Genomic DNA, 18,234 nt, shown 5'->3' with positions numbered 1-18,234 from the left:
CGGAAATAGATCTGAGTCCTTATTTCTAAGGAGCTCCCAGGTGTAGCCAAGGGTTCTGGTCCAGACCACACTGTGAAAGAGTTTGGCATGGGGAAGCTCAGGGAAAAGGGGTATGCTCCCCTGCAAATGGATTCTGAGGCATCAGTTTCTGTTGAATGAATAATGCAGATGTCATACTGTCAGGAGACAAATTTCATAATAATACATAAGACGTAGGGAGTTTGCTGAGTGTTGGGGACATTCTTCTAAGCCTTTTGTGTTAGATTCTTTAATCCATAAAATAGTCCTGTCGATGCTGGTATTATTATTGTCCCCATTTTTACAAATGGATCAGCTGAGCTACATATAAATGAGAGGAACCCGTGAGAAAGTAATACAGAACCCATAGTTTATAGCTGAACCCATGTATGACCCCAATTTGTAGGAATTCAGTGAGGCAAAGCAAAGAGTGAGAAACCATGTATCCTTGATGGCCCAGAGTCCAGTCTGTAAAGAGCATGTGTTTTCATTAATTAAAAAAAATAAAAAATAAAAATAATAATAATAAAATATATATATATATATATATATATATATGTGTGTGTGTGTGTGTGTGTGTGTGTAAACATATGATTGTGTTCTTTTTTGGGGGGTGGGGAGGTTTACTAGGGATTTAACCCAGAAGCAATTTACCATTTGAGCTATATCCCCAGCTTTATTTATTTATTTATTGTTGTTTTTCTTTAATTTTGAGACAGGCTCTCACTAAATTGCTTGGGGCCTCACTAAATTGCTAAGGCTGGCCTTGAACTTGAGATGCTCCTCTGTCAACCTCCTGAGCCACTGGGACTAGGAGTGAGTCCTCACCAGGATGGTGAGTTGTGTATTTAAATAGGCTGTGAAGGAAAGAGTCCTGGATTTTATTTGTAATTAAATTCAGTGAGATACCCTTTGCAACCACTCTACTCAATGAATGCTTATGGAGCATCTTTCAACAGGCCAACACTGAACTAAACATTGAAGCTACAAATAAGGCAGAGAATGTGCTTGAGGGAAGCTGTTGTCTAAGCTCCAGACCAAAGGAAAAACAGCTCCCTGACGTGGTGCATGCCCATGATGCCAGGGACTTCCAAGGCTTAGGCAGGAAAATCTCAAGTTCGAGGTTAACCTCGGCAATTTAGTGAGACCCAGTCTCAAAATAAATAAAAAGGGAAGGGGGATGTTGCTCATTGGTTTTAATCCTCAGTACTTCAGCCCAACTTTTTGGGCTCCTGGCAGAAGAGAGTGCTGGAATCAAGGAAGACTTCTGGGGTGAGATCATTCTTGACTGGGTTTTGAAGAATGTTAAAATTAGCTCCATGAGGCACTGGGAATAGCTGGAGGGAAGGTATGGCGGTGAGGAGTAGTGTGACATTTTCTTTCCAGGAACCAGATCCTTGTGGCTAAAGAGAAAGGTATTCAGGGGGAAGTCCAGGGGCGCTGGGGCCAAACTGATTTTGATTTGGATGTTGAAAACCATAGGGAGTCACAGAAGGCTCTTAGCTTGCCTTCCTCTCTGGTCTTCGTAGTCTTAAGGAAGAGTGTTTTTTCATTTCCTTAAACCTTTCCTGTCTCCACCCTTTTCTTCAGGTCCCCCTCATCATCTTCCTTTTCTTCCTACAAAGACCCACTCTGCTTCCTTGGCACCTATCATCCTCTGCTACCACTCAGCCCTCTCCGGCCTCTGTACTTCCCTTCCTCTAACAATGAGTCATCACAATTAAACCTTCAGCCCACTCTTTGGACAATGTGGCCACTTCATACAGTGAGAATATTGTTGGCCTATTGACTGTACCCAGAGATAAAAACTACCAGTTGCCTAGTTATAAAGCCTCTTTATCTTAACCAGTGCCTGTTGGGTGCCCTGGCTCCACCCTGCATGATTCTCTGGTAGCTAGTCCAGCCGCCGTCTTTCCCTCACTTCCCTATGTTTCTCTAACATGATTTGAAAAAGATCCATTAAATTAGATCAGGTCTTTGTGAAGCTCCTAAACACACCAAAGCAGGGTTTATATCTAGATTTCACACCTAAAGTGGAATAATTTTTTCCTAGCCACCATTCATTCAGGTACACTGGCATACATGCATTAGCAAATATTATTTTATATTCAGCTCTTACTATTTCTGAATTCTGTGTCAAGATACTAGTGATACTGAGATCTTTTAAGATCTAGCCTCTCTCCTGAAAGAACTTTGCCTAGAAGAGGGGACAGACATGTCAACCAAGAACATGTGCTAGGAAGATGATGGGGTATAGTGTGTGTAGGGGGGAGCATAGCTGTGATCAGTTCCCCTGAGTTAGGACATGGGAAGTCTTAATAGGTTGCCCTGTTCTGTTTCTGGAAAGCTAGGAAGATGGGGGCGGGAAGCATGTTCCAGGGCTCAGTAAACTATGTTATGGTTCCTTAAGCTTACCTGGGAGGCCTAGACTGTCAAGTATATATTAGAGTTAAAGATTATTATGACAATGGGAGGTGGCAGTGTGTGTATGCCTCTGGACAAGGGAAGGAAGAGAAGAGCAATGGAGTTTTGACCCCGGGCATCCATCCTCTAAGTATCTAGTATCTGACTGTCTAACTACTTACCTACCTACCTATCCATCCATCTGTCTATCATTTATCTGATGATATTTTCCCTGTAGAGCCCTGACCCCAGGGTGGTTGCTTAAAGCAAATGATTTTATTTAAGAAAGAAGAAGAAAGGTAGAGAAGGGGAATCAGAACAAACACATTAAATAACAGGACCCCAGAAATTCTACAGAAACTTAGGAATGTTGAGAAGATTAAACTTTTTGCTTACTTATTGAGGGTCATACTCTTTTTTTTTTTTTTTTTGTACTGGGGATTGAATTCAGGGGCACTTGACCACTGGGTAACACACCAGCCCTATTTTGTATTTTATTTAGAGACAAGGTCTCGCTGTGCTGCTTAGTGCCTCACCATTACTGAGGCTGGCTTTGAACTTGCAATTCTCCTGTCTCAGCCTTCAGAGCCGCTGGGATTACAGGTGTACATCCCTGTGCCCAGCAAGATGTCATACTTCTAACCAGACAAATGAGTCCCACAGAGCCAGTGGTCAACACTCTCGAGTCACAGGACAAGTGGCTTGGCAGTTCTTGAATGTTCTCGGGTTGGTCTCCCCACCAGGTACAAAGAGTGTACACTGAAGATCTTCGGCTTCTAATATTTTTCAATTTGATTTTTTTTTCTGGGGTCTCATACTTGCTAAGCATGTGCTGTATCACTGAGCTATATCCCCAGCCCTCAATTTAATTTTTGCATAAATAAATTATACATAAAAAAACATAAATAGTGGGCTGGGATTGTGGCTCAGTGGTGGAGTGCTTGCCTCGCACATATGAGGCACTGGGTTCGATTCTCAGCACTACAAAAAATTAATAAATAAAATAAAGGTATTGTATCCATCTACAACTAAAAAATACTTAAAAACCCCACAATGGTCAAGTGAAAACTTTTCCTCTTATCAGTTTATCATCCCCTTCCAGAGGGACAATAATAATTAATCATTGTTATTAGTTTTTCATGTATCTTCCCAAATTCTTTATGTAGAAATAAGCAAACAAAAATATAAATTCTCATGTCCCCCTCTTTCTATATACATTGTAGTATCTGATATCTGCTGTTCCACATCTGGATTGTTTCCATTTGCCATTGTGTCCCAGAGATGTTCCTCATCATTTTATGAGTCCTTTCTTGTTCACTTTATAACTGCACCGTAGCCCCTAGCCATAAGTTAAAGGACCAGAAGCCTATTGATTAGCATTTGGGGGTTTCCCCAATCCTTTGTTATTCTAAGCATACTGCAATTATATAACATTATACACATGTCCCTGCTCATACATGTAAGTGTATCTGTAGGATACATTTCTAGAACAGAAATTGCTGGAAACTTTGATAGAAAATGTTAAATTTCCCTTGATAAAGAACTTCACCATATGCATTCCCAGCACCAATTCCCCTACCTACCTCAGCCTCAGTGGCAGAGAAGGTTTTCTTTCAGGGTTTGATAAGCAGATTAAAAAAAAAAAACACCAGAATGCCAGTCGTGTGGCTGTGGCTCAGTAGTAGAGCACTCACCTGGCATGAGTAAGGCACTGGGTTTGATCCTTAGCGCCACATAAAAATAAAATAAAGGTTGTGTCCACCTATAACTGGATAAAAAGGGCTGGGGATGTTGCTCAATGGTAAAATACCTCTGGGTTCAAAACCCAATCCCCCCCCCCCAAAAAAAAGAATGCTGTCAGAATTTTAAATTGCATTTCTTTTACAAATAGATTGGTGTTAAGGGGCATTTGCATTTGTAGTTTCCAAATCTTCTTAATTCTTACATGAATTATACTAAAAGTCCAAGCTCAGAACTTCCCACCTGCATCACAGAGTCTTTGGAATCTTTGAGAAAATATATACCTTTATTTAAAAAATAGCTTTTGGCATTCTTTGAAAATAAAAGAAGTACCATCTAGGAGTCACCACTGAATGATATGAAAACACTGCAGGTATTTTGAAAGAAACTCTGGGCAAACACAACAGAATCTGAAAAGACTTCGGTGAGGTCCCTAGAAATTCACAACATTTTAAAGCAGCTTGGCTGAGGTGAAGACAGACTCATTAGAGTCTTTGTAAAGTTATTTTTGTTCCTAAAATAAATACCCCCCATTCCACTGGCATACCCCCATAGCACCTATGTTCTTCTCTGGTCTCAGAAAAGGCATAAGGAAGCTCATAAGTGCTTTAAAGCAATCCTCCCTGTGTCACAAATGTCCCTGCATTGTGGACCCTACTCCCTAGTAGTCCCCAAATGATGACCACCTACAGCTATTTGGGAACCAGATAAGAGGCACAGTGCTATTTTTCTCCCTACAGATAGCAGACTTTGATAAGAGGGGTATGGGTTGTGGAAGGCTTAGTTTTGGCACCTGGTGCCAACCCCCTGTACTTGTGACAATACCTGGAGGTTTTTTGCTGCTTTCCACCCTCTGTGCATGGTTGGCTTACGGGCCTCAGACAGCCAATAGCTCTTCACTTGCATACTGGCTCCTCAGGCAAGATCCACTGTGAGCTTTTCTGGTGGGCTTCGTCAAAGGTCCTCAGATGAAGCAGCCTTGGATAGCAGCTGGTTCTCGGCATTTGTTGAGACAGCAGTGTCCCCGCCAAGCACAGCTGTTTTCTTCTCCACCCTTCCTCACCCAGCTTGGCTTGAGAATCCACCTCAGGAACTGGCCCAGCTGGTGCAGCTTCTAATGAATGGTTGGGTCATGAGAAGGAGGAGGACCTGGGCTGGGAGGGAGGCGGGAGCCTCCAGGGGTTAATTTGCCCACATAGTTCTCAGCTGACTCCAGTCTGGCCTGTCGAGCTTCCCCTCCACTCCCTGCCTTTCATTCCACTCCACCCTTGAGATCCCCAAAACTTAAAATCTGGCCCATTCCTTGAGAGGTAGGTCCAGAGGACTCAGATCTCTGACTCTATTTGTGGCCTCTGTCAACAGCCCATGTAGCCTCAGCTCTCCCGGCTGACCCTCTTCTGTTGCTTCCCCCAGCCAAGCCTGGGCCACAGCCTCTGAGATCAGCTTCCCACTCAGGGAAGATCTTCCAGGCTGGTGAATAGAAGACAGGGAGGATTGGGATGCTGGGAAGGTTGTGTACAGGTGCTAAGATTCTGGGAAACTTGAACCTGGGCCCTGGCACCAACTCTACTATTTGTTCCGGTTTGCATTAGAAACCTAGAAAATCCCCAGTGAGAATTCTGGAAGAGGTCTGCCACTGGGCCCCCATCTGGCAAGACACAGGCCAGCAGAACTTCCTTGTTCTGAAGGAGGCCCCCTTGGCTTCAGGCTTGTCACCTAGCAGGTAGCTGCACCTCAGGGCTGGTGACCCCATGGGCAGTGACCATGGATCTGCCCAGGCTTCTAAGTTCTGGCCTAGAGGAGTGGTATTTGCTGAGGATACACATAGGGGCCACATGTGGAGCACCTGCTTCTCAGCTCAGCTCAGCTGTCGCCTCCCTGCCAGCCTTTAACTCCTGCTGAGACCGGGTGGGTGAAGGTGGAGCACAGCCATCACACTTCCAGTCTCACGGTATTGGACCCCTCTCTCTGTCCAGGCTCCTCCCTCAAAGCGCGTTTGTGACCAGGGCTCCCTCCGCCCCCACCCAAGCCATGGCTAACCAGGCCACAGAGCAGCTCTCAGGCTGGACCTCACTCCTCCATCCCTCTGGGTGACACCACTCATGCCTGCTTCCTCACCAGCAGCACCCAGGGCAGGATGGCTGCTACCACAGCCACCACGGCGATGAGGGTGATGAGTAGGAGGGCCCTTGACCGACAACAGAAGGAGCGGGTGGAGCTGGGAGCGGGGGACACCTGCGAGAGCTCTGCCAGGCTGCGACGCGGCAGCACGGTGTCCTGCTCTCCCAGGGGCATCCCGTGGCGACTGATGATGAAGATCTGCGACTCCCGGGGCAGGCTGGGCAACAAGTCTAAGGAAAGCTGGGTGCTCTGACTCGAGGATGGTCTCCAGACCTGCTGGGAGATGGCCAGAGGGTTTGTGTGGCCCCCACGGTCTGGCGAGGGCACAGAGGGCAGGCCCACTGGCACAGCCAGGGTCTGCGAGCTCTTGTCCAACATGGAGGGCCAGCGGGAGCTCTTCTTGCTGAGGAAGGTGACATAGCGGCAGATGGGGCAGACGATGGTCCTCTGTACCTGCCCGTCCACCTGTGTGGACAGCAGATACTTGACCAAGCAGTCATGGCAGAACACGTGGCCGCAGCTCAGCGTCCGGCTAGCACCCTCCAAGTCCCGGAACTTCTCGTAGCATACAGGGCACTCGCTGCCCGAGCTGTCTTTGCTCTCCCCTTCTGACATGACCCCTCAGAGAAGGCAGAGTTTAGCTGGTCAAAGGACAAAGGTGGAGGATCATGAACATCCAGGTCTTTCTTCCTCCTTCCCCCTCCCCCACTTCCTAACTTCCACCCACACCCCTGCCTCAAGGGATTTCTCTAAGCTTTGTCTTTGTCCCTTCCTCTTCTTTGTACTCCCACTCTTTCCTCTTCTGCTGCTTCTCTTTAGTGCCCTATCTGATTCAAACCAAAACCTAAGACCTAGAGACCTAAGAGTCTTAGGAAGCAGACGCACAGAAGCTTCTGGAAGGGGTGCTACAAAACAGATGAGAGATCCAAGCCACGGTGGATTGTGAAAGGAGGTGTGTGGAGCGTGATGAAAACTACCCCCAAGTGCCCGATGCCTCACCCCAACCATGACATGTACTCATGGTGAGGTCACTACCTCACCTCTTCCTGATCCAATGCAGAAGTGAAGACAGGAGGACCCAGTTCCCAGGGCAAACAGAGAGCTAAGAAAATGTATGTCCTGGCTCAGTCCAGTCTTCAATTTGGGTCTGTATCCAAAGTGTCCATTTTTCAGAAACCGCCCACTACTTCTTAACCTGCCCCCTCCGCTAGGATTGGCTGATGCATGGAATTTCCTCCAGCCACTGGATTGCATTCCTCTGTGCTAAGGGTGTATATAAAGCTATGACTGTTTTAAAAATAAAGCTCACCTATAAAGAAGAATGAAATGATGGCATTTTCCAGTAAGTGGATGGAAGTGGAGACTGTCATGCTAAGTGAAATAAGTCAATCCCCAAAAAACCAAAAGCCAAAGTTTCTCTCTGATAGGCAGATGCTAACACTTAAAACCAATCTGAGATGTGAAAGAAAACAGGATTTTTCTTTCATTCATTATACTCATCTCTTTTAGCCATCTCCAAAATCAGGCAGCCTAACTTACTGAAAACAACTTTTACTTCAGATCAAGAAAGGTTAAAAGGCGGGAGGGGAGGAAGAATAGAAGCTCACTGGATTAGACAAAGGGGAATGAAGGAAAGGGAGGGGAGATGTAGGAAAGACAGTAGAATTAATCGAACATAACTTTCCTATGTTTATATATGAATACACGACCAGTGAGACTCCACATCATGTACAACCACAAAAAGGGGATCCGATTTAGAATAAATTATACTCTATGTATGTATAACATGTTAAAATTCATTCTACTGCCATGTGTATCTAAAAAGAACAAATAAAAAATATGTAACATGTAAAAAAATAAAAATTAAAAATTAAAGTTCAGAGGGGCTGGGGATGTAGCTCTGTGGTAGAGCACTTGCCTAGCATATGTGAGGCCCTGGATTCAATCCCTCATAGAAACGCCTGGAACTTACACATGGAAATGCCTGCTGGCCCTCCTCATAGTTAAACACCCACCATGCTCAGTCATTCTTCAAATTCTTCTTTCACAGCTGCCTAAGGCAGTCAGAGAACCTGCTGATTAACCTCAGTGAAGGCAGATTTTCATCCTTGGAGGATGTGTCTGATGTTTGGGAAATGGCCAGAACTCACTGGGAGACAAATCTGGTGAAAAAGTAAAAGAGAGATTAAGTGGCATGATATTGTTTGAGATTAAAACTATGGGGTTGCTAGAAAGTAACATGGTGGGTTGAAACAGTATCTGGCTACAAAGGAGACATCCCCCCAAATGCTCTCAGCAGAACTGTCCATGATTTCAAAGGGAAAAACCTGCTCGGACATGTGGTGACATCCATGGGTCTCTGTGTAGCCCAAACCTATCTAGAACAGCCTCTTTGGAAGGAACCATGCTTGCCTGTTATTGATTATATTCTTCCTTCCATGACAAGAGACAAAAGACCCGAGACACACTGACAAAGTAGTGTTGTGTGGCCATCCCTGAGGCCCGACAGATATGATGGGAATGAGATCAGCTACTGGGAAGGACAAACGATAAAGATCACAAATCTTTTAGAATCGCTGTCTTCTCTTGGCTTGGTTCCAAGTCCATTTTGCCAAGCTGAAAATGTCCTACCACTAAGAAAGAGTGAAAATATTTGGTGGTGGTAATGGGAGACCTAGGATCATGGAGTCAGTACCAAAACCTTTGCAGGGGGTTGCAGATTCGGTCTCGGAAGTGGTCAATATGGTGTCTAGGTGAGGGGAAGGGAGTCAAGGACTCAGATATTGGAACCAGGTTTTAATACTTGATGTATCCATTTCTGTCTGTATTTATAACCTTGGCCAAGTTTTCTAACCTCTCTGAGCCTTACTTTCTTATCTGTACGATGAAGTCGATAATAATGGTTTTACTTTCCTCCTAGAGTCCTGATTTAATGCAAGTGAAGAGTATGGCACACAGTTAAGTGTTCAGTAAATGAGAGGTGACACGAAGAAGGAAGATCAAATCTTCCCTATTCTCCCAGAGGGGGCTTTGGTAACCTCTGTTATGGTTCTTAACTAAAAGAGGGAGCACCTCTCCTAAAATTAGAATACCCGAACAACATGACCATAGATTAGGTAAGTAATGGGCAATGAATAAATATTAAAATGGTAATTCTGGGGTTTATCAGTTTTCATTTCATAACACACTGGGAAATGCCTAAACTAACCAAGGAGTTATTATCAAGATGACCATGATTTTCTCAAGCTAACCAATTACCAATATGTCCTCCTGCATTTCATAACTCCCCACAGGTATACAATAGTAATTCCTTTCTTCCATCCATCCATCCATCCATCTAATATTCAACAGGTGTTTACTGAGAATCTGGTATTTGCTTAATATTGAGCTTACACACTGGGGACAAGCAATGATCATGAACATCTTTCATGAATTTTTAGAGCCTAGAGGGCATTTATTGAAAAAGGACACTTTCTTGAAAAAGAACTTTTTTTTTTTTAAAGGAAGATTGATGATCAGTAGCTTAAATGGTTAAGCTGAGAAATAGGGGACAAGGTAGCAAGAGAATAAGAGCAAATAAAAGAATGTTGGGGAAGAATGGACTTTAGCCATTGTTTAGTTGAATCTCCTAGTTTTATAGATGAGCAGAGTGAGGTCTAGAGAGGTGGAGAGACTTTCCCAGGGTCATTTGGGAAGATGATGGAGAGAGAGATAGCAAAGAGAGGAGATCCCACAGATGATAGAACATTATTGGAACCAATGGATAAGATTGGGTGAAGAGATATTAGTTAATTCAGGAAGCACTGTCCTCTGGATGAGCAGGGAAGGGGGAAGAGAGGGGTATTTTTGTTTTTTTACTTCTCATGTGAGTTCTAGGAAAAGTGAAAGGGGTCCAAGGAATGCAGAAGACATCCTAAGCCTCCACTGATGGCCTCTTTCCACTGCAATCCTTTCTGTTTCAGTAGACCCATGGCATTCACACCTGGACAATGTCATCTCCTTCTCCCTCTTCTTCTCATCTCTGTCTTTCTATGACCCCTCCTTTCTTGCATCTCTCCTTTCTCTTTATTCTATGCCATTCTCCATCCTTGAGTTCCTCTGGTGGACCTGACTGGGTTGAGTGCTGCATATGGGAACAGGCAGCAGAAGAAGCGCAAGGAACATGCTCTAGTCTGGACACAAGCTAGTGAAGTGACAAAGCAGAGCATTGTATGCCAAAAGCATCCCCATTTGTGCCTTGGGAGATTGGGGGGAAGAAGACTGGAAAATCTTCCTTCTGAGATGGGACCAGTGTTGAGCTAATAATAAATAATTATAACAGCTACTATTTATTGAACACTAATTATGTGGTTGGCATTTTGCATCCCTTCCTGGTTGAATTCTGACAATAACTTTGGGGAGGTAGGTATTATCTCCATTTTATAGACTGCTTAAGTGAAGTAATTTATTCAACGTCACGCTGCTAGTATGGGACAGACCCAGGATTTGAACCCAGGATGGTCTGACTACACAGCCCTCACTGTGAACTGTCTCATCTACTGGGGGCTTCCATGGGCCTTTGTGAAAGGCTTTCCAAACTTTGGTCCAAGGAGTAGATGAAGAAACGTGGATAGAAGAGTGACTACCCAAACTTCCCTTCTCAGAATGACCCTAAACAGAGCTGTCCCTCTGGCTGATTGTGAGGCAGGAGGAAGGCGATGGTTGGTAAACCATCTTCAGAGGGAGCAGGTGTCACCATCCCTGGGAAACCACTGCCACTAAGAGACAATGACATTTCTAGGCACCTGGTATTCTCTCCTAGAACCTTAATGCAAGTCCCTATAATTTTAGATATGAATACATCCTCACCCATAAGCAACACACGCATCATATTCTCTCTCTCTCTCTCTCTCTCTCTCTCTCTCTCTCACACACACACACACACACACACACACACACACACACACACTCCCCAGTATCACTCCAGCGTCAATTCAGAACACTGCCCTGCTCCTTCCCCACACCCAGCCAGGACCCCAGACTCACTTGGGCTTTGACCAAGAGTAGCATCCGCTTTTCTATCGGGCGCCTCCGCAGAGCAGCTGGGAGCCACGCAGAGGCTGTGGGCCCGGGCAGCTCAATCCTCTGCCGCTGCTGTCACTGTGACCGCCGCTGCGGAGTCATTTCCTAATGACCGAGCAGGTCGGTAGGACAGCGCCGGGAAGTGAATGTTGCCCAACCCGTTTGAGACCAGGAGGCTCTTGGCGTTGCCCAGGGGTTGGGCAGCTGCTGGCATCAGGTGATCCTGATGAGGATGCTAGGAGAGGAGCCTCTAGTCTGAGTCAGAGGGGCTCACGGTGGAGACAGTGACCCAGGGCCCCTTTGACAGAGGCTTCCCAGGCACAGGTCTCCCCATCCCAGCAACAGGAAAATCACACACAGTCCTTACACCCTCAAGGACCCCTGCCCCAACTGCATCCCCATCCTGTGCACTGGATGAAGGATCAGTCAATCAGCCTCAGGAAGGCTGTGACACATAAATATTTGTGTGATGTGCCTGAGTGCATTTGTCATTCATCAAACACTCAGAGAGGGGCTCAAACTGCCCAAAGACCAATCACTACTGAAATAAAGGGGGCAAACAAGTTATTCCCCTTATCCAATGCCTACTTCTTTATTTCAGTAGGGTAGCTATGGTTGATGACAATTCATTGTATGTTACAAAATAGCTACTAGAGAGGATTTTGAATGTTCCTAACACAGAGAAATGATAAATATCTGAGGTGATGGACATGCCAATTATCCTGATTTGGTCATTACACATTATATGTGTATTGAAATGTGACACTGTACCCCATAAATATGTATAATTGCTATACATCAATTAAAAATTAAAAATATATTTAAGTAACAAATGAGACAGAGTAACACCAAGAGTAGGAAACCACACATATGTGCAGAAAGGAGTTCCTGATATAGAAACAAGTTTCAGAGCAGTCTGTACACTATGATTCTATTTGTGAAAATGAGACTACTACATGACAGAATTTATCGAGAAAAATCTGGAAGAAGACACTTCAAACTGCTAGTAGTAGTTTTCTCTGGAGTGACTTTCTGTGATACTTCAATTTTCACCACGAATATGCATTTCTTTTGTGATTAAAAAAATCAAGAATATAGGAGAATCAAAGGTGGGGTAACTGGAAGCCATTTTGGGGAATACCCGTCCTGCCCTCTTGGGAGGTCTCTCAAGATCAGTTTTCTCCTGGGGGAGGGGAGTTACTAGATGTAAGATATAGCCAAGCATGAGTGTGACCCCATAGGATGACCATTTTTCTGTCCCATCAATCACCACTTTGGCTCCATGGACACCTTGAAGCTGAGGGTAGAGCATCTAAGTAGTGCATCTGGCCACCTCACCCAAGGACAGAAGTGGGTGGGTAGGAGCTGTCAGCATTGTCTTCAGTGTTCTTTTCCTGGAAGTCTCAGATTTAATAAATAAAAATGCAGTATGCCCACATAAATCTGGATTTCAGATACCAAATGCTTTATTTTTTAGTATAAGTACATCCATGGGAAATACTTATATTAAAAATTATTTAGTGTCTATCTAAAATTCAAATTAAACTGGGTGTCCTGTGTTTCATCTGGCAGCTCTGGTTCAGAGGACTTCCCCAATTTCTCTCCTTCCATCAGCACCTTCAGGGACCCATTGCAAAATTTTCAGCTCCTTCAATAGTATGGATCATGACTCTACCTAGAACTTTCTGGGGGTCTGGAAAAGGTGCCCCAAATACCTTAGTACCAACTCCCACTATGTTCCCAAGGAATAAGACTGAGCCAGTCCAAGCCATTCTTAGATTCAGACTTTTGTGATATAATTTCTGGAGAGATGTGATGTTTCTAAGGCCCTGGTATCTTTTCCACTTGTCCTGCTATGATATTGCCTTCAATATGTAAATATTTATTATCATAATCTGTCATGGTTTTATGTTCTAAAATAAGAATTCTACTTTAAGAGTTGTATATTTGTATATGTACACACACACATACATGCATGCACACACACTTACCTGAGGCAGTAAATAAACCAGCTGGAGACATCTTAATTTGAGTTTATTTATCTGGCTGTCTCTAACCATCTAGAAAGATTGAGATAGAGAGTGGGACAGAAGACTATTAAATTTTGGCAGGCAGAAGAAATGAGGCATCAGAAAAGGTTGAGAGCACAGGTATATTAACTAGGAGGATCTATATCATGGAATTTGATAGTAAGGACTTTTGGGAAGTTAAGACCAGTATTTATATGTAGTGGTGACTAAAGAGAAAATACCACATCCCTTTGGGTGAGTTACTTAATCACTTCATGCTTCTGTTGTTTCATCTGTTTAAAAAAATAGGGATATAGTACCTACTCTATAGGATTCCTGTGGCAATAAAAAGGAATGAATGCAAATAATGCACCTGGAACAACATTGGTATGTATGCAACAGGGGACCTGTTGGTGTTATCTGCTGTTGGATCATCATAATCATCGTCATCATCACCATCACAGTCATTAGTATTATGGAAAAAGAAAAAGGCTAAAAGAGGACATGAATGCTTATTAATTCCAGCAGCTTGGCTGATCTGGTCCTGGCATAGTGAATAAGATGACTATTACAAATACCATCCTCTCATTTAGGTGGCCTGCTCTTCTCAGCAGAAAGGACACATGCAGACTGAGTCCCAGGAGAATAATTTCCAGCTCTGGGAGGCATGGGACCAGCGATGGATCTCTTCTCTGGATAGGCCATGTTGAAGAGTTGTGTTCTGTTCTGGAGCAACATTGAAGGTTGTGTCATTGAGCCATCAAAGCATGTTCTGGGGAAGAGGTAAGCCAGGAGGGGAATGATTTTGGGGGCTGTATTGGCCCCAGTGAGATAAATAAGACCTTCCTTTGGAGACACCTTTTGTGAGGGTAAGAGTCTTCTGGACAAGGGAAGAATTTTGGCCAAGGCTGGCTAACTGCTAATAAACTGCAGGTACAATTTCTGCATGAAATGAGAAGCTGGACCAGGAGAGAAGTTCCCAAATGCCACAATCACCTGAAGAATTGGTTAAAACACACAAAGGTCCAGGCCCATGTGAAGGACTTAGCAGGTGTTGGGAGAGGCCCAAGAAACTATATTCTATATTTAAGAAATTATTGATGGATGGATAGTTATATGGTAATGCAAGAAGAATACATAGTAATTGTGGAATCTAGGTGGTGGATATCTGGATTATTGTTGCAAAATAATTTCAAACTTGTTGGATGTTTGGAAATTTTCTTAATAAATGTTGGCAAAGTAATTTAGTTTCTTGAATAAGTAATACATTCAGCTAGTTCAAAATGGAGAAAGTATTAAAAGGCTTGCAGTGAAGGTCCCCTCCATGTTCCCCATCTGCCCATTTCCTATGTATCCCTTCAAAAGATTACCATTTAAATGTATACATAAACAGTCAGATATTAACAATGTTATTGAGGATATAGGGAAAGTGGAACTCATGTGCCCTGCTGGTGGGAATATAAAATGATGTGGCTTCTGTGGGAAACAATATGGCAGTTCCTCCAAAAATTAAAAATTAAAACAGAATTACTGTAAGATCTAGCAATTTCATTTCTGCATACATACTCAAAATATTTGGGAACAAGGATTCAGACATTTGTACATCCATGTTCCTAGAAGCATTATTCACAATAGCTAAAAGATGGAAGCAACCTGAGTGTCTATGAATGGATGACTGGATGTGGTATATACATACAATGGGCTATCATTCAGCTTTAAAAAGGAAGTAAATTCTGGCTGCACCATGGATGGAACTTGAGGACATTATGCTAAGTGAAATAAGCCAGTCACAGAAAGACAAACACTGTATGATTCCACTTCCAGGAGGTAGCTAGAGTAGTCAAAATCATAGAAACAGATAGTAGAATGGGGGTTGCCAGGAGCTGGAGGAAGGAGAAAATGGGTACGGAGTTTCATTTTGGGAAGATGAAAGGTTCAGGATATGGGTGGTGGTGATGGCAGCACCGCAATGTGAATGTACAGAACTGTGCACCTAAAAGTGGCTTTGACAAGCTGGGGTTGTGGCTCAGTGGTAGTGCACTCATCTGGCATGCGTGAGGCACTGGGTTCAATCCTCAGCACCACATAAAAAACTAAATAAGCAAAATAAAGGTATTGTGTCCATCTATAATTAGATATATTTTTAAAAAATGGCTTTGATGCCAGGCGCGGTGGCACATGCCTGTAATCACAGCAGCTCGGGAGGCTGAGGCAGGAGGATCACGAGTTCAAAGCCAGCCTCAGCAACTTAGCGAGGCCCTAAGCAACTTAGCAAGACTCGTTACGTGTATTTTACCACATTTGAAATAGATAACCACTGTCATTAGTGGTTAGTTTTGTGCATCTTATTTATTTTTGTCAACAAGAGCAAATTCAAATATGGATTTGTATCTCCCCACCCCCTGCTATTTTTTAAAATCTAAAAGTGATTCACCACACCCACATCTCCACATCTTGTGATTCAACAATACATCTTGGGGCTTTCTACATTATCAATACATGCAGAGTTTGAGTTTTGAAATCTGAGTTTTTAGCATCCTCCCTGGGGAACGTTAAGGAGCAATCTGGGTAGGAACTTTTGATCTTTGAGATTTCTGGGGTTCTAGGTCACTTGGAGATGGGTCCTTCCTTTAGGCTGGAGGGGGAGGAGGACCAGAAGCTGATGTGTCTCTTTCAGACAGGGTCCTGGAGGGCCCCAGGAACCTTCAGAGTGATCTGCTCCTCTGTCCCCACTTCACTGTCCCCAGCGTCCTGTGGAGCTGGGATCTCTTCAGCTCCTGGCTCTTGTGCTCCTCTGGAAGGACCTGGAGTGTCCAGCAGCAAGGGTATCCCCCTTTGCTCCACCTTCCCTCCACCCCCTGTGGGTATGGTATGGGGAGAGCCGACAGGGAAACCCTATTAGGATGGGAGAATCCATGCCCTTTGGAACCCTATTCCAGGGCCAACATTTTAATACGAATGAGTCATCCCAAATATCCAAGACAGAGTGTGATGGACGTTGGAGAGCAAACTTGGGGACCAAAACTGCAAATCCAGGCCAGAGGCAGTAGTGAGAAGAGGAGGGGGAGAAGTGGAAGAGAGAGAGGGAGGATGTGAGTTCATAGATTAAGACCAACCTTCACCAGGATAAGGCACTTTATCTTTTTCTGTCATTGTTGTCCATTAAAAAACACCTGACAATGATCATCACTAGCTAAACACGATGTTTGTGGGCATGTCTAGATTACCGGCCAGGACTTGAATAACAGACCCTAATGGCTATGTGAATTCAGTCATTGTTCTGAATGCCCAGGATTGGCCAGTGAAGTCCCAGTCCTAGCTCTGCATGACAGAATGATGCAAGAAAGGCAGGACCAGGGGCAAGCTGGCTGCACCTCTGTGCAAGCTCCCGGTCTGCAATTAAGTGATGCCTAAGGGCACCTCCTGGCCATGAGTGTGTGTGTGCATATGACCCTAGATCCATTCTAGTGGTCGGTTTTCTTAATTGTTGCCCTAAGTACCAAATATAAAATTGTTAGATTATTAAAAAATTGAGCCACATTTTGAACTTAAAGGTCTACTTCAGTCTCATTCTAAGCATCAACACCTTTCAAATATCCATACCTGTAATTCAGGAGGCTGAGGCAGGAGGATTGCAAGTTTGAAGCTAGCCTGGGTAATTTGGTGAGTCTCTATCTCTTCATTTTAAAAGTTGTAGCTTAGTGACAGAGTGCCTGCCTAGCATATGTGAGGCACTGGGTTTGATCCACAGCACCATATAAAAACAAATAAAATAAAATAATGGTATTGTGTCCATCTGCAACTACCAAAAAAGTTTTTGGATTTGGGGATCGAATCCTAGGGTACTTTACCACTGAGCTACTTCTCCAGTGAAACTGCCTCAAACTTGGAATCCTCCTGCCTCAGCCTCCCAGGTGGCTGGGATTACAGGTCTGTGAGACCCTGTCTAAAAACACAAATAAAAAGGGCTGGGAATGTGGCTCAGTGGAAGAGTGCTTCTGGGTTCAAACCTCAGGGGAGAAAACAAAACCCCAAACCCTTGACCCCAAACTCTGTCATATCTTAAAAATAAAATTAGAGTTTCAAACCTGTGATTTCAGGTTTGCAGCTACAATGTGTGTGTGTGTGTGTGTGTGTGTGTGTGTGTTCTGAGACCAGTCTCTGGCTGTGTTGCCCAACCTAGTCTCTTAACTCCTGGGTTCAAGCCATTCTCCCTCTTCAGCCCCCTTAGTGCTAGGAGTACAGGTGTGCGCCACCACATCCAGCTTCTAATTATATTTTAATAAGTGTTAAAAGTAATACGTTTAAGTAAATCAGGTCCACTTGTGTACCAAAAGTAGTTGAGCTTACAGACTTTGGCACACACTCACTTGGACATGTGACTGAAGGTTGACCTCCTGGGCTTGGGATTCCAGAGCCAGAAAGGGGCTATTGGAGGACATTCCGTGGCAGAGCCCAAGGCTGGGTTTAAATGCTCCACCTAAGAGATCCCTTGGGGCGGGAGCAGAGGTGGAGGATACAGATGGCATCATGTAAAGAAAAAGAGAAAAATAACTTGGACTGGAGGTGAAACCAGCAAGGAAGGACACTGACCTTCCAGGGTGCCGCCTGGAGGAGGAAGACAGCAGGGGTGGAGCACCAGGCGAGCAGGAAGGGGCTGAGTAATGTCCTAAGCTCGCAGCGCGCGGCGTGGGGTTGCGTTCCTGTCATTCACCTGCTGTGCGCCTCCCGCCCTCGGGTTCCTTCTCACTGTTGTCAAATGCATGGGCCTGTAAAATGACAAACTCCAGGTGCAGAGAAGCTTCGGGACAGATCAGGGGAGGGAAGCAAGGAAGCACAACGAAGGGATTTGTTCTCTGAACGTTTTGGGGTGGAGCAGCAG

At 44.4% G+C, this 18,234-nt stretch overlaps 1 protein-coding gene across 2 annotated transcripts; it reads right to left on the bottom strand.

The window, feature by feature from the left end:
- Window positions 1–4,324: 4,324 nt before the first annotated feature.
- Rnf222 (ring finger protein 222) lies at window positions 4,325–11,468 on the bottom strand. 2 transcript variants are annotated; one of them, XM_058572023.1, is made up of 3 exons: window positions 11,308–11,468; window positions 8,255–8,444; window positions 4,325–6,923 (listed from the first exon to the last, which is right to left on the bottom strand). In XM_058572023.1, exon 3 carries the CDS (start codon window positions 6,895–6,897, stop codon window positions 6,262–6,264), a length of 636 nt encoding a protein of 211 aa, XP_058428006.1. In that variant the 5' UTR covers window positions 6,898–6,923; window positions 8,255–8,444; window positions 11,308–11,468; the 3' UTR covers window positions 4,325–6,261. The 2 variants fall into 2 exon arrangements, with proteins under 2 accessions (XP_058428006.1, XP_058428007.1); XM_058572024.1 differs by having other exon boundaries at window positions 8,298–8,444.
- Between the last annotated feature and the right edge of the window lie 6,766 nt (window positions 11,469–18,234).

This window comes from Marmota monax, unplaced genomic scaffold, assembly GCF_021218885.2.
Source record: "Marmota monax isolate L192 unplaced genomic scaffold, Marmota_monax_Labrador192_F-V1.1 WCK01_AAM20220418_F8-fsc00243, whole genome shotgun sequence".
In the NCBI taxonomy this organism is placed as follows: domain Eukaryota; kingdom Metazoa; phylum Chordata; class Mammalia; order Rodentia; family Sciuridae; genus Marmota; species Marmota monax.
The sequence above is the reverse complement of the archived record's forward strand: the minus strand, read 5'-3'. Positions and strand labels throughout refer to the sequence as shown.

Bases quoted from the DNA above. Each gene is read 5' to 3' on its own strand.
- Rnf222 (XM_058572023.1), bottom strand. From the start codon at position 6,897: ATGTCAGAAGGGGAGAGCAAAGACAGCTCGGGCAGCGAGTGCCCTGTA.